The 12,614-nt window shown below is 46.7% G+C and overlaps 1 protein-coding gene across 1 annotated transcript in view; it reads right to left on the bottom strand.

Annotated features, from left to right (window-relative positions):
* Positions 1-314: 314 nt before the first annotated feature.
* The window catches only part of LOC144891763 (uncharacterized), a 28,457-nt gene continuing 16,157 nt past the window's right edge, over positions 315-12,614 (bottom strand). The window contains exons 3-4 of the mRNA XM_078776054.1: positions 3,773-3,916; positions 315-1,182 (exon numbers count right to left, since the gene is read on the bottom strand). Coding sequence (XP_078632180.1) covers positions 1,157-1,182; positions 3,773-3,916 — 170 coding nt within the window. The 3' untranslated portion in view covers positions 315-1,156. The remainder of the gene's footprint in view (positions 1,183-3,772; positions 3,917-12,614) is intronic.

A 12,614-nucleotide genomic window follows, 5' to 3' on the forward strand; every position in this document is an offset into this window, starting at 1 on the left:
AAAGTCTTCTTCTTCTTCTTCAAATAAAATGACCACACTCTACATTAACCCTCCTAATTGCGTTAATTCCGCCAAGACCCTTCAGGCCACCAATACCCCAAAAGACCCCGAAGGCCCAAAACATCCCGAAGACCCAAAGCACCCCGAAATGGTCAAAGATGCCGACCCCTCCGATACGACGTGCGGTGAAGCGCGCGGGGCGCGCCGAGTCACGCACGCTGGACGCTAGTATATATAAATAAATCAAGCACCCTTCCTTCGCCAATATATCCACACTTTTGAGTACAACATTAAATTTAAAAAAAACTCAAAAGTATTTTTACATTTTTTGATTTATTTCACGTTCAATTGCACATTCATCCAATAACCTGAAACACTACTTTTCCTTTTGCCATTTTATATGTGGAGGCATTCTCGAATAAATTCTAATTTATTGATCATTCGATCATTCATTCGTTCATTCATGTAAAGCTCTTCACAAAATGCAAACACCACATATAGAAAATACCTGGGGTGATATCCATATCCATGTCACATGTCACATGTCACATTCATTGCGTCACTGAGAACGTTATTATACGAGTAAAAACAAAAACTGATCATTCTCTGCACAAATGATTTCTTTTTTCATGAATAATCTTTGCTCTCTCTCATTGGGAAATGTTAAAGGTACAATTATTTTGTTTGCAATGACTGCAGCTTTAAAACTATTTCACAAGGCTGTAACAAATGACCCTTCGTCAATGGAGCGACCATATTGGGGAAGACGGAACACTATGGGGGGAGCACAAGAAAAATGGACACGGGCGGGCGGGCGGAATGCCCATTGCCCAAGCATTTATAACTTTGAAGGTAACGGAGCGAAAAGGTAACAGTTCGGTTAATGCCTTTTTTCCTCGATTCTTCTTGAAGACGAAAATGTTTTGAACAACCGCTGTTCAAGAATCACACGTCAAGCAACAATCATAACATCGACGTTCGACGTATTCATGATGTATAAAACCGCTGAATGAGGTGGATTTCATTTTTCCATTTCCATCGGTGGATGAGCATGAACACCAGGCAAGGTGGTGCCAGGACATCACCGGTCCTGGCACTGCCAAAACGAATCAATCACCCCGAAGGTAATCGAGATCAGGCCTCCATTCAAGCTACTTCACCACAGCACTGTTCTTGCCCAACCTGAAAGGAAGACAAGGACGACAACAATATTTCAGGGAATGTTGCATCATTTATCCTGAAATATCATTTGGCAACATTCAGAAAATGACTACCGACCGCCAACAAAAGATGCCCTGACATTTGACATCATGCGAGCTACCTATCGAGCCCTGATCTGGACACATGCAGGACAGGCATATCCTGACCTTCCTCCACCAGAGGAATGTGGATAGCACATCGATGGCGCGAAGTTAGTACCAAAGCTAATGAGCCTCGTACCTGTACCAGATGCCTGCCGCGAGTTAATAAGCTGTGGATGCCAGAGAAGTTGTGCATCGTCAAGATGCTCGTGTAAAAGCATGTCCGTCTCCATGCATTGGTGCATGTAAATGCGGACCAAGATGCACAAAGCCGGCAAACTCTCTGGCTGGTGATGAGACATCTGATTCAGAAGCAGATGATTCGACTAACCGATGGACTTTCAGATGCATTGTAATTACCGTATGGTGGACATTTAAGTGAATTGTGAACACTAGGGCATTGCCCGTACTATATCTATATCTAAAATTATATCCCCCCCCTCTATTTACATGCAATGGTTTGGTCCAAAGCGAACGGCTTGCGAGTACGGTGACAATCCCCCCCCTCTATTTACATGCAATGGTTTGGTCCAAAGCGAACGGCTTCCGGAGTTTGGTAAAGAAATCGCCATCGCGTGCACAAACGCGCAGGAAAGCGAATGAATCGCAAATTCGTTTTTATTAGTTGTAAAACATAGTTTAACGCCAACATAGTTTGCAAACGTGAAATAAATGAATACGCTCTCAAATGTGCCATCCGAGGCAGAGTGTGTCCTCCACGTTCGGCACACGCGATCGTTCGCTGCTCTCTGATTGGTTGAATCGTTTTTTGGACATAGCTCGGTAAGTAATTGTCCGATTAATATGAAACCTTGAAAAGGCACATCCTCGGGTCCCCAGCAATATACCTGGCAAGTTAAAAGTATATCGGACCCGTGGTTGTCGAGAAACAGCGGTCACAGACAAACGTACAAACGTACAGACAGAGATTACTGGAATTATAGATAGATGATAGACATTAAAATGGATAGTTACCAAGATGGACATTCAAGTGAACTTTTATTTTGCTCGACATCTCAGTTAAATCATGAACATGATGGGCATTCAACTGAATAGAAAATATGATGGACATTCAAGTGAATTCTGATTTTGTTGGACAAACATTTAGTATTATGAAACACATTTGTATCTCCAAATGAAACATTTATGGTGTATTTTTGTGTTTGTGTGTATTATTCCACAGGTGGCCAAAATAATCTAAGGCATCTTTAATTCAGGTCTCTTTAGTCTTGATAATGTGCAATGCAGTCGCGAAAATCATGATATTTATCTCGATGTTATACCTGAAGTAATTGCCAATATCACATCGACTGTATCCAAACTTATGTTGTATGCATATTGCATATACCATGAAGAAAATAAGGGGGTACACTTCGGTTTTGCGGTATTAAACTCAGAAATATTAATATCAGATATATTTGTGTGGTATCATTATTTTGCACAGTGTACTGGGAAACTTTTAGAGTACACATTAAACCAATACCTTCGTTATTCTCTGTGTTATGAAGACAATTTATGATGTATCAAAATGTAAGACAAAATATACATTTCACCATTTTTACAGATTTCTTGACCCAGAGGTAACCGCAGATGTCACCGACAGCTGGGTTGCAGCTTCCATATTGTATGGAAGTACTCTGATCATTTTGACACCTCACACGACCCTCTATGTCCATTATTGGCAGAGTGATGTGTGATTTTAAGAATTCAAGAAAACGCGTTTGGACCCTGACACCGGCAGACATTAATCGCATTGTCGTAAACCCCCGCACACCGCGACAACTTGACAACCCTCCTAATGTGGTCCAAATGGGTGCACTTAATGAAATTATTGGGGATGTCGGTTTACACAAGGTGGGGGTGGGTGCAACGAAGTTTTAAAATATGGCCTATGGCCGCCATACGAACAACATTCACCCTAAATATTGGCCACGCGTGGGCGTGGCCTGTGCACGACCACATATACATGTCATGTAGGCCTACTCCCACAAGGGAGTGGCGCAGTTTAGGCTTGTCTGCGATTATTGGAGCCATTACCATTGCCTTCATCCATCATAATAAGAATGGAAATATTGTTCGAGTTTTTGGCCAATGCGCGTTATGCTGTCCCGAGGGCGGAATATTGACCTCGGCCGTTCGGCCCTCGGGACAACGTAGCTGCGTATTGGCCTGAAACCCAAGCAATATTATAATCTGACTATAATCCACCGACACCCACATTGCCAAGGTCACAATCACTGACATTTGTTTCGTGACATTCAAAGCACTATTAATATACCTACATGCCAACAAACCCAATAATAATATTGTATTGCAGAGTGTGCCTCGAAGTGCCAGGAAATGGCATCTAAGAGTTATTTTTTCAGGTCACTTTAATTTACCATAATTATTGTAGCTAATCTGAGCCACTGCCTAATCTGAGCCATAGTGCCGTGTCTGCATTCCTTAAAATTGTGACAAAGAACACTCACCACAAGCACTTGACCGCCTGGATGCTCCCCCGCAGCGTTGCATCTTCTCGGCAGATTGGTCGGCACGTCCACTTGTGTCAGCTGGCTGCAGAAACGGTGACGGGACAAAGTCGGGATGGGTTGGATTGTTCACCTCTTCTTCCCCTGTAGAAAGGACAATCAATTATTGTCAAATCAAACGTATGCAATCGATACGTTTACGATATTTTTGAACCATAATCATTGGGCAAACGCCGACCACTCCTATTGGGCTAGCCTTCAGCCTGAACCCGGACCCGAACCCCCCATCCCCGGTGACTTTCAACGTGGCACCGTCAAAGGATGCCACCTTTGCAACAAGTCAGTTCGTCAAATTTATGCCCGGTCGCAGCTGCCCACGGAGTGAAAAATACAATCTGGAGAGCCGATGAAGCCTCTCTTTTGAAACAGCCGGAAGTAATGAGACGGCCATGTTGGAGGGCCGATTGTTTGGACCAAGGGCACATTTGGAAGTAACATTTTGGAAGTGGGATGATGAAGTTGGAAAGAGGATTGACGAGAAGAGGAAGAAGTTCAAGGAGTGGCAGAAGGCAAAGGGTACGGGAGCAGAAACAGCAGAGCATGAAAGTTATAAGGCAGCCAGGAAGGCTGCAAAGAAAGAGGTAGCAAAGGCGCAGGAGGCATGTAGGAAAATGTTCGGAGAACGCTTGGATTCGGAAGAGGGTCAGAAAGCAGTATTCAGGATTGCAAAGCAGATGGCGAAAGAGAGGTGTGATGTGATGGGGGTGAGTTGCTTGAAGGATGAAGTGGGACAAATCGTTGTCGACCCAGATGGAAATAAAGGAAGATGGAAAAGATATATGGAAATGCTGTTGAATACAGAGAATGAATGGGATGGCAACATAGAGAGTAACCCAGTTTTAGGACCGGCAGAGAAGATAACTGAGAAGGAAGTTGAGGAAGCGATAAAAGCAATGAAGGGTAGAAAAGCCGGAGGGCCGACGGGAGTTGTGGGAGATATGTTGAAGGCAGCAGGAAGTTGGGGTGTGAAGAGAATGACAGAGATCTGTAATCTGGTGGTGAAAGAAGGCTGCATTCCAGTGGATTGGGAACTGAGTACCTTCGTCCCTCTATACAAGGGGAAAGGTGACCCTCTGGAGTGTGGCTCGTACCGAGCGAAAAAGTTATTGGAGCATGGAATGAAGGTATTGGAAAGGGTGTTGTAGAGGAGGATAAGGAAGAAAGTGAAGATCGACGAAATGCAGTTTGGATTCATGCCAGGAAGAGGAACGACAGACGCGCTTTTCATTGTGAGGCAGTTGCAGGAGAAGTACATGGAGAAGAGGAAGAAGTTGTTTCTTGGGTTTGTTGATCTGGAGAAAGCATTCGATCGGGTTCCACGCAAAGTATTGACATGGGCATTGAGGATGTTAGGAGTGGAGGAATGGTTGATCAGAGTAGTGATGGCAATGTACAAAAGAGCCGCACAGCTGTAAGGACGAAGGACGGGAACAGTGGTGAGTTTGAGGTGAAGGTGGGAGTGCATCAGGGGTCGGTACTAAGTCCACTACTATTTGTAGCTGTGATGGAGGTGCTGGCTCAGAACGTAAAGGAGGGTTTACCATGGGAGTTGTTGTATGCAGATGATCTGGTGTTGATTGCGGAAAGTATGGATGGACTGAAGGAAAAGATGAACACGTGGAAGGAATGTATGGAGACAAAAGGTCTGAAGGTGAATATCGGAAAGACGAAGGTGATGGCAAGTGGTAAAGCATGTGGTGAGGTGGAAAGAACTGGGAAGTGGCCCTGTGCTGTGTGTAGGAAGGGTGTCGGAGTGAACTCCATTCAATGTACAATGTGCGCTGAGTGGGTTCATCAAAAATGTAGTGGTCTGAGAGGGTCATTAACCAGTGTGGCAGCTACATTCAAATGTAAGGTGTGCACAGAGGGAGCTGCAGATGGAGGAAATGTTGAGTTGGATCTTGGAGACGGCGTGAAGCTGGAAGGTGTGAAAACATTTTGCTACCTCGGAGACATGCTGAATGGAGAAGGTGGGTCAGACTCGGCAACGGTTGCTCGAGTGAGATGTGCATGGAAGAAGTTTCGGGAACTGAGTGGCGTGCTGATGATGAGGGGAGTGTCGTTGAAGCTGAAGGGAAAGGTGTATGCTGCATGTGTGAGAAGTGTTGTGATTTATGGGAGCGAGACATGGGTAATGAACGTCGAGCAGCAACGAAGGTTGGAAAGGGTGGAAATGCGAATGGTTCGACGGATGTGCGGAGTATCGGTGAGAGAGAGGAAGACAAATGATGAATTGCGAAAGATGATGGGAATAGAGCCTGTGATTGATGCTGTGAAGAGGAACAGGTTGAGATGGTTTGGTCATGTGTTGAGGAAGGATGAAAGTGACTGGTTGAGAAGAGTGATGGAAATGAATGTAGAAGGAAGCAGAGGACGGGGAAGACCGAGAAAGACTTGGCTAAAGATGGTGGAAGAAGAAATGCGGGCAAGGGGGTTAACAAGGAGAGATGCAGAAAATAGGGCAAAATGGAGAAGATTGTCATGGGGACTGCAAGGCTAACCCCCGCTCTAGCAGGGAAAATGGCCTTTAAAATGCATGTTGTTGACACGACCATGAAGAAGATTTTGCCTTGATAGGACAAATTCTAACTTCACTTGGTGGGGAAAGTTAACCTGAAGTTTCCAACTGAGCATAAATCTCTTTATATTCCTCATCACATCCTCATGGCAAAGATGGATCGCAACGATTTAAATGTCAGACAAGGAAGATTGGATGTGGGATTTCAACTGTGTACCAACACTCACTGACCTACTCCTTTTCAAACGCTGCTCCTGGAATCTTTGATTTATACAAAAAAGTACTGCAAGACAAGACAGCCGATTTAAGAGTGATAAAAATTAGCAAATCAGGAGGACCTGAGGAGATATGAGTGAAGTATGGACCTGCCTCGGTGAACATGGGGTTCAGGTCCTGAATAAACTATTTAACTGTGTTTTGATGAGAGGAAATCCAAAGGGAATGGAGGCAAAGCATTCTGGGAAAAACATTTCATAGTCCAGTTGCCAGATGCATATATTTTAGATAATTTAAGTTATTTAAGATAATATAATTTAAGTTAGATAATTTAAGTCCAACAACATGAAGTTGTGCACATAAAATGTTTTTAAATGGTTTCTGGTGATTTAAGGTCTCCTGAATCAGAAACTGCATCACAATACTCTGTCATCATGAAAGATGTTTTATATATATTGTTGCGGATATGAGGACTGTATTTTTTTTTGATTGTGTGCTTTATCATTATTATTATTATTGTTATTCTGCGCCTCCTGCCTCCGCCGGAGCTGTGTAAAGGTCAAAAGGGCGTCCCATAACTAGTCCACAAGCATACACGTCAGCCAATAATAGAATACCCCTGTTCGATAGTTATATCTTATTCTGTAGCGGTTACCGCTGGATGCACACATTCGCCTTGCACCGGCCAGAACACGGCCAGACGCGCCTCTCCTGGGCATGCCCGGACTCACTGTTCCCGGGCACGCCCGAACCTCCCGGGCACGCCCGGTCTCGTCTTTCCCGGGCATGCCCGCTCTCGCCTTTCCAGGGCTCGCCCAGAGCGTCCGGGCATGCCCGCTATCGCCTTTCCAGGGCTCGCCCAGAGCGTCCGGGCATGCCCGCTATCGCCTTTCCAGGGCTCGCCCAGAGCGTCCGGGCATGCCCGCTATCGCCTTTCCAGGGCTCGCCCAGAGCGTCCGGGCATGCCCGCTATCGCCTTTCCAGTGCTCGTCCAGAGCGCCCGGGCACGCCCAGCCTCGACTTGCCAGGCCGCAGCCAAACACGCCCGGGCAGGTCCAGACTCGCCTTTCCAAGGCTCGCCCTTGATACCCGGGCATGCCCGGTATAGCTTTTGCCGGGTAAACTTCCCGACATACAACAACAACACAACATGCATTTTAAAGGCCATTTTCCCTGCTAGAGCGGGGGTTAGCCTTGCGGTCCCCATGACAATCTTCTCCATTTTGCCCTATTTTCTGCATCTCTCCTTGTTAACCCCCTTGCCCGCATTTCTTCTTCCACCATCTTTAGCCAAGTCTTTCTCAGTCTTCCCCGTCTTCTACTTCCTTCTACATTCATTTCCATCACTCTTCTCAACCAGTCACTTTCATCCTTCCTCAACACATGACCAAACCATCTCAACCTGTTCCTCTTCACAGCATCAATCACAGGCTCTATTCCCATCATCTTTCGCAATTTATCATTTGTCTTCCTCTCTCTCAACGATACTCCGCACATCCGTCGAACCATTCGCATTTCCACCCTTTCCAACCTTCGTTGCTGCTCTACGTTCATTACCCATGTCTCGCTCCCATAAATCATAACACTTCTCACACATGCAGCATACACCTTTCCCTTCAGCTTCAACGACACTCCCCTCATCATCAGCACGCCACTCAATTCCCGAAACTTCTTCCATGCACATCTCACTCGAGCAACCGTTGCCGAGTCTGATCCACCTTCTCCATTCAGCATGTCTCCGAGGTAGCAAAATGTTTTCACACCTTCCAGCTTCACGCCATCTCCAAGATCCAACTCAACATTTCCTCCATCTGCAGCTCCCTCTGTGCACACCTTACATTTGAATGTAGCTGCCACACTGGTTAATGACCCTCTCAGACCACTACATTTTTGATGAACCCACTCAGCGCACATTGTACACTGAATGGAGTTCACTCCGACACCCTTCCTACACACAGCACAGGGCCACTTCCCAGTTCTTTCCACCTCACCACATGCTTTACCACTTGCCATCACCTTCGTCTTTCCGATATTCACCTTCAGACCTTTTGTCTCCATACATTCCTTCCACGTGTTCATCTTTTCCTTCAGTCCATCCATACTTTCCGCAATCAACACCAGATCATCTGCATACAACAACTCCCACGGTAAACCCTCCTTTATGTTCTGAGCCAGCACCTCCATCACAGCTACAAATAGTAGTGGACTTAGTACCGACCCCTGATGCACTCCCACCTTCACCTCAAACTCACCACTGTTCCCGTCCTTCGTCCTTACAGCTGTGCGTGCTCTTTTGTACATTGCCATCACTACTCTGATCAACCATTCCTCCACTCCTAACTTCCTCAATGCCCATGTCAATACTTTGCGTGGAACCCGATCGAATGCTTTCTCCAGATCAACAAACCCAAGAAACAACTTCTTCCTCTTCTCCATGTACTTCTCCTGCAACTGCCTCACAATGAAAAGCGCGTCTGTCGTTCCTCTTCCTGGCATAAATCCAAACTGCATTTCGTCGATCTTCACTTTCTTCCTTATCCTCCTCTACAACACCCTTTCCAATACCTTCATTCCATGCTCCAATAACTTTATCGCTCGGTACGAGCCACACTCCAGAGGGTCACATTTCCCCTTGTATAGAGGGACGAGGGTACTCAGTTCCCAATCCACTGGAATGCGGCCTTCTTTCACCACCAGATTACAGATCTCTGTCATTCTCTTCACACCCCAACTTCCTGCTGCCTTCAACATATCTCCCACAACTCCCGTCGGCCCTCCCGCTTTTCTACCCTTCATTGCTTTTATCGCTTCCTCAACTTCCTTCTCAGTTATCTTCTCTGCCGGTCCTAAAACTGGGTTACTCTCTATGTTGCCATCCCATTCATTCTCTGTATTCAACAGCATTTCCATATATCTTTTCCATCTTCCTTTAATTCCATCTGGGTCGACAACGATTTGTCCCACTTCATCCTTCAAGCAGCTCACCCCCATCACATCACACCTCTCTTTCGCTATCTGCTTTGCAATCCTGAATACCGCTCTCTGACCCTCTTCCGAATCCAAGCGTTCTCCGAACATTTTCCTACATGCCTCCTGCGCCTTTGCTACCTCTTTCTTTGCAGCCTTCCTGGCTGCCTTATAACTTTCATGCTCAGCTGTTTCTGCTCCCGTACCCTTCGCCTTCTGCCACTCCTTGAACTTCTTCCTCTTCTTGTCAATCGTCTTTCCAACTTCATCATCCCACCACCATGTTTCCGAGTGCCTTGGTGGTCCTTTTGTCCATCCACATACCTCACCAACGGCTCCCAACAGACTAGCTTTCATTGACATCCAACCACTTTCAAGCTCAACCACATCATCCTCGACCCTACTCAGCCTCTCTTTTAATGCCTCCCTTACTGTCACCTCTTTCAACCTCCACACCTTCATTCTCGGTTGGTACTTCACCCGCCGAGCTCTCCTCGCACCTTTCACCCTTACGTCGCAGACAACCAAGTGGTGCTGTGAAACAGCCTCCTCCCCCGGGATCACCTTTGTGTCTCGGAGGTGCCCCCTATCTCGCCTACGCACCATCAGGTAGTCAACGGTTGTCGTCGACCCACCTGACGTGTATGTAACAAGCTTATTATCCTCTTTCTGGAACTGAGTATTACAAATCAACAAATCAGCTCCATCAGCAAACTCCAAAATCCTCCGTAACCCCCATGAACTCCTTCAAAACCATCCATACTCCTTCCCACATGTCCATTTAGGTCTCCTCCTACCACAACAACTTCCTCATCTTTCACGTTTTCCATCAGCTTCTCTATCGCACACCAGAACATGTCCTTCTCTTCATCGCTCCGACCAACCTGCGGAGCATATCCCGAGATGACGTTCACCAAGAGCTTTCCAATCATCATTTTCACCATCATCAACCTATCACTCACTCTAGTCACACTCACCACACTGTCTACAAACTCCTCAGAAAACAGGACACCAACACCATTCATGCCCTCCAGGCACCCTTGCCACACAAACTTGTATTTCTGTCCCTGCCTACCCTTCACCATTCTCACACCACTTCCCTTCCATCTCGTCTCTTGCACACAACATATGTCCACTCTTCTTCTGACCAATACTTCCACCACTTCTCCTGATCTCCCTGTCATTGTCCCTACATTCCATGTCCCAAACCTCAGAAACCGATCTCCACTTCGGGCTGTACCCTGCCCACATGTAGTTGTAATTGTCATGGTTCTCTTTTTGAGGCAATGTTTTTTTTTTTTATGGCCGGATGCCTTTCCCGACGCCAACCCACTTAGTCGCCTCCTACGACACGCAGGGATACGGCGTACCTATTCTTATCCAGGGTACACACTGGGAAACGTTTAAAACATGGAAATCCTGGGGGGGGGGGGGGGGGGGATCACCGCTGCGGTTTAAACATATTTAAAGAAATATTTCAACAAAACCATGAAAACAATCTGGGAAAAGTCTCTAAGTGAGAACGTGGATTTGAGAAAGCAGGAGCAGAGGTGAAAGAACAAACGAGAATATAGGGGGCGGGGCACAAGTCGAGACGAGGAGGCCGCACGAGACACCAGGCCGCACGAGGCGCGGACAAAGAAACGACTAATTACACACAAATTTGCAACAACTACAAAACCAAAACCAAATAGAAACACACAATAACACATACACAACAAAATACGCAGCGGAAATTTGACAAAGAAACGAACGGGAAAACACTCAAACTTTGATGCCGTGGAGAGATCAAAGCAAGCCCCGTCGCTCGAGGGACCGGAAGCGGATTTGGGAACTTCACGATTGGGAACAAACTTCCCGACATAAATGTGTATATATATTGCTGCCCGATAAACGGGCTTTTGAGAGTACCCGAGTGTGATACATTTATTAAACCTACTCGGACGAATTTCCATCTTTGGTCGCGTCAATTCTTTCAACTCGCGTTGGAGCACAGCTCCTTCAATTCTGTGTTTTAGGGTAAGGCTGTGTCTCCCATTAATAGAAATACTCCATTGCACCAGTGAAAGAGATAGATTCCCTTCATTCCCACTCCCAAAACTTCCATTCCCATTGCCAATTACCTCCCTTCCAATTGCCAACTGCATTTTGGGCGGTTTTCCCTTCATCCGCCATTGACCACGAGGCAGGGTTGGGGAAGAAAGGCGTGCCTCCACCTCGTCATAGAGGGGAGGAGTGAGCCAGCCCCACTCGACCAACCATGAACAAGGGGTTTGGCTTGAGAGGGCGGAGAGAGAACGTTTGGGGGAGGTTCGCAAAGGTTGAGGGGCGGGGCCTATATAACCCACGGCGGGGCGTTTCCGAAAAGAGATGCGCTTTGAGTAGAGTCGAGGAGGGAGGAGATCAGAAGACAGGAAGGCCTTGAGTTGGACTAAGCAAGAGAGGAAGTTGTTGGACTGGGTGGGACTAAGAAAGAGAGAGAAAGAGTCCTGAAGCTTGTGAGGGAAGGAGAGAGAACCCGTCACACCAACCCTCCACCAAGCTCCGCGTTGGCTCCACCAAGCGTTCACCTCCACCAAGGCTCCACCAAGCTCCGCGTTGGCTCCACCAAGCGTTCACCTCCACCAAGGCTCCACCAAGTTCCGTGTTGGCTCCACCAAGCGTTCACCTCCACCAAGGCTCCACCAAGCTCTGTGTTGGCTCCACCAAGCGTTCACCTCCACCAAGGCTCCACCAAGCTCCGCGTTGGCTCCACCAAGCGTTCACCTCCACCAAGGCTCCACCAAGCTCCGCGTTGGCTCCACCAAGCGTTCACCTCCAGCCATCCACCTCCTGCCATTCCTGTCATTCCCCGCGTGAGTCTGTCTTTTGTTTGTTCTGTCCTGGGTTAATTAAGACTGTAGGTAAGCTAGTATTTGCACTGTGTCACCTGCGTCTTATGTGTTGTAAATAAACGTGACTGCTTTCTTTTTGCTTGTGTGTATAATAAATCCTGTTATTCCTCCGTACTCTGTTTTCTTCTCTCTTCCTCTTTACATTCGGTCGCTTTAGAGGTTTCCCGATTGAATACCTGTGGCGCGA

Source organism: Myxine glutinosa, chromosome 1, assembly GCF_964187855.1.
Source record: "Myxine glutinosa chromosome 1, kmMyxGlut1.1, whole genome shotgun sequence".
In the NCBI taxonomy this organism is placed as follows: Eukaryota; Metazoa; Chordata; class Myxini; order Myxiniformes; family Myxinidae; genus Myxine; species Myxine glutinosa.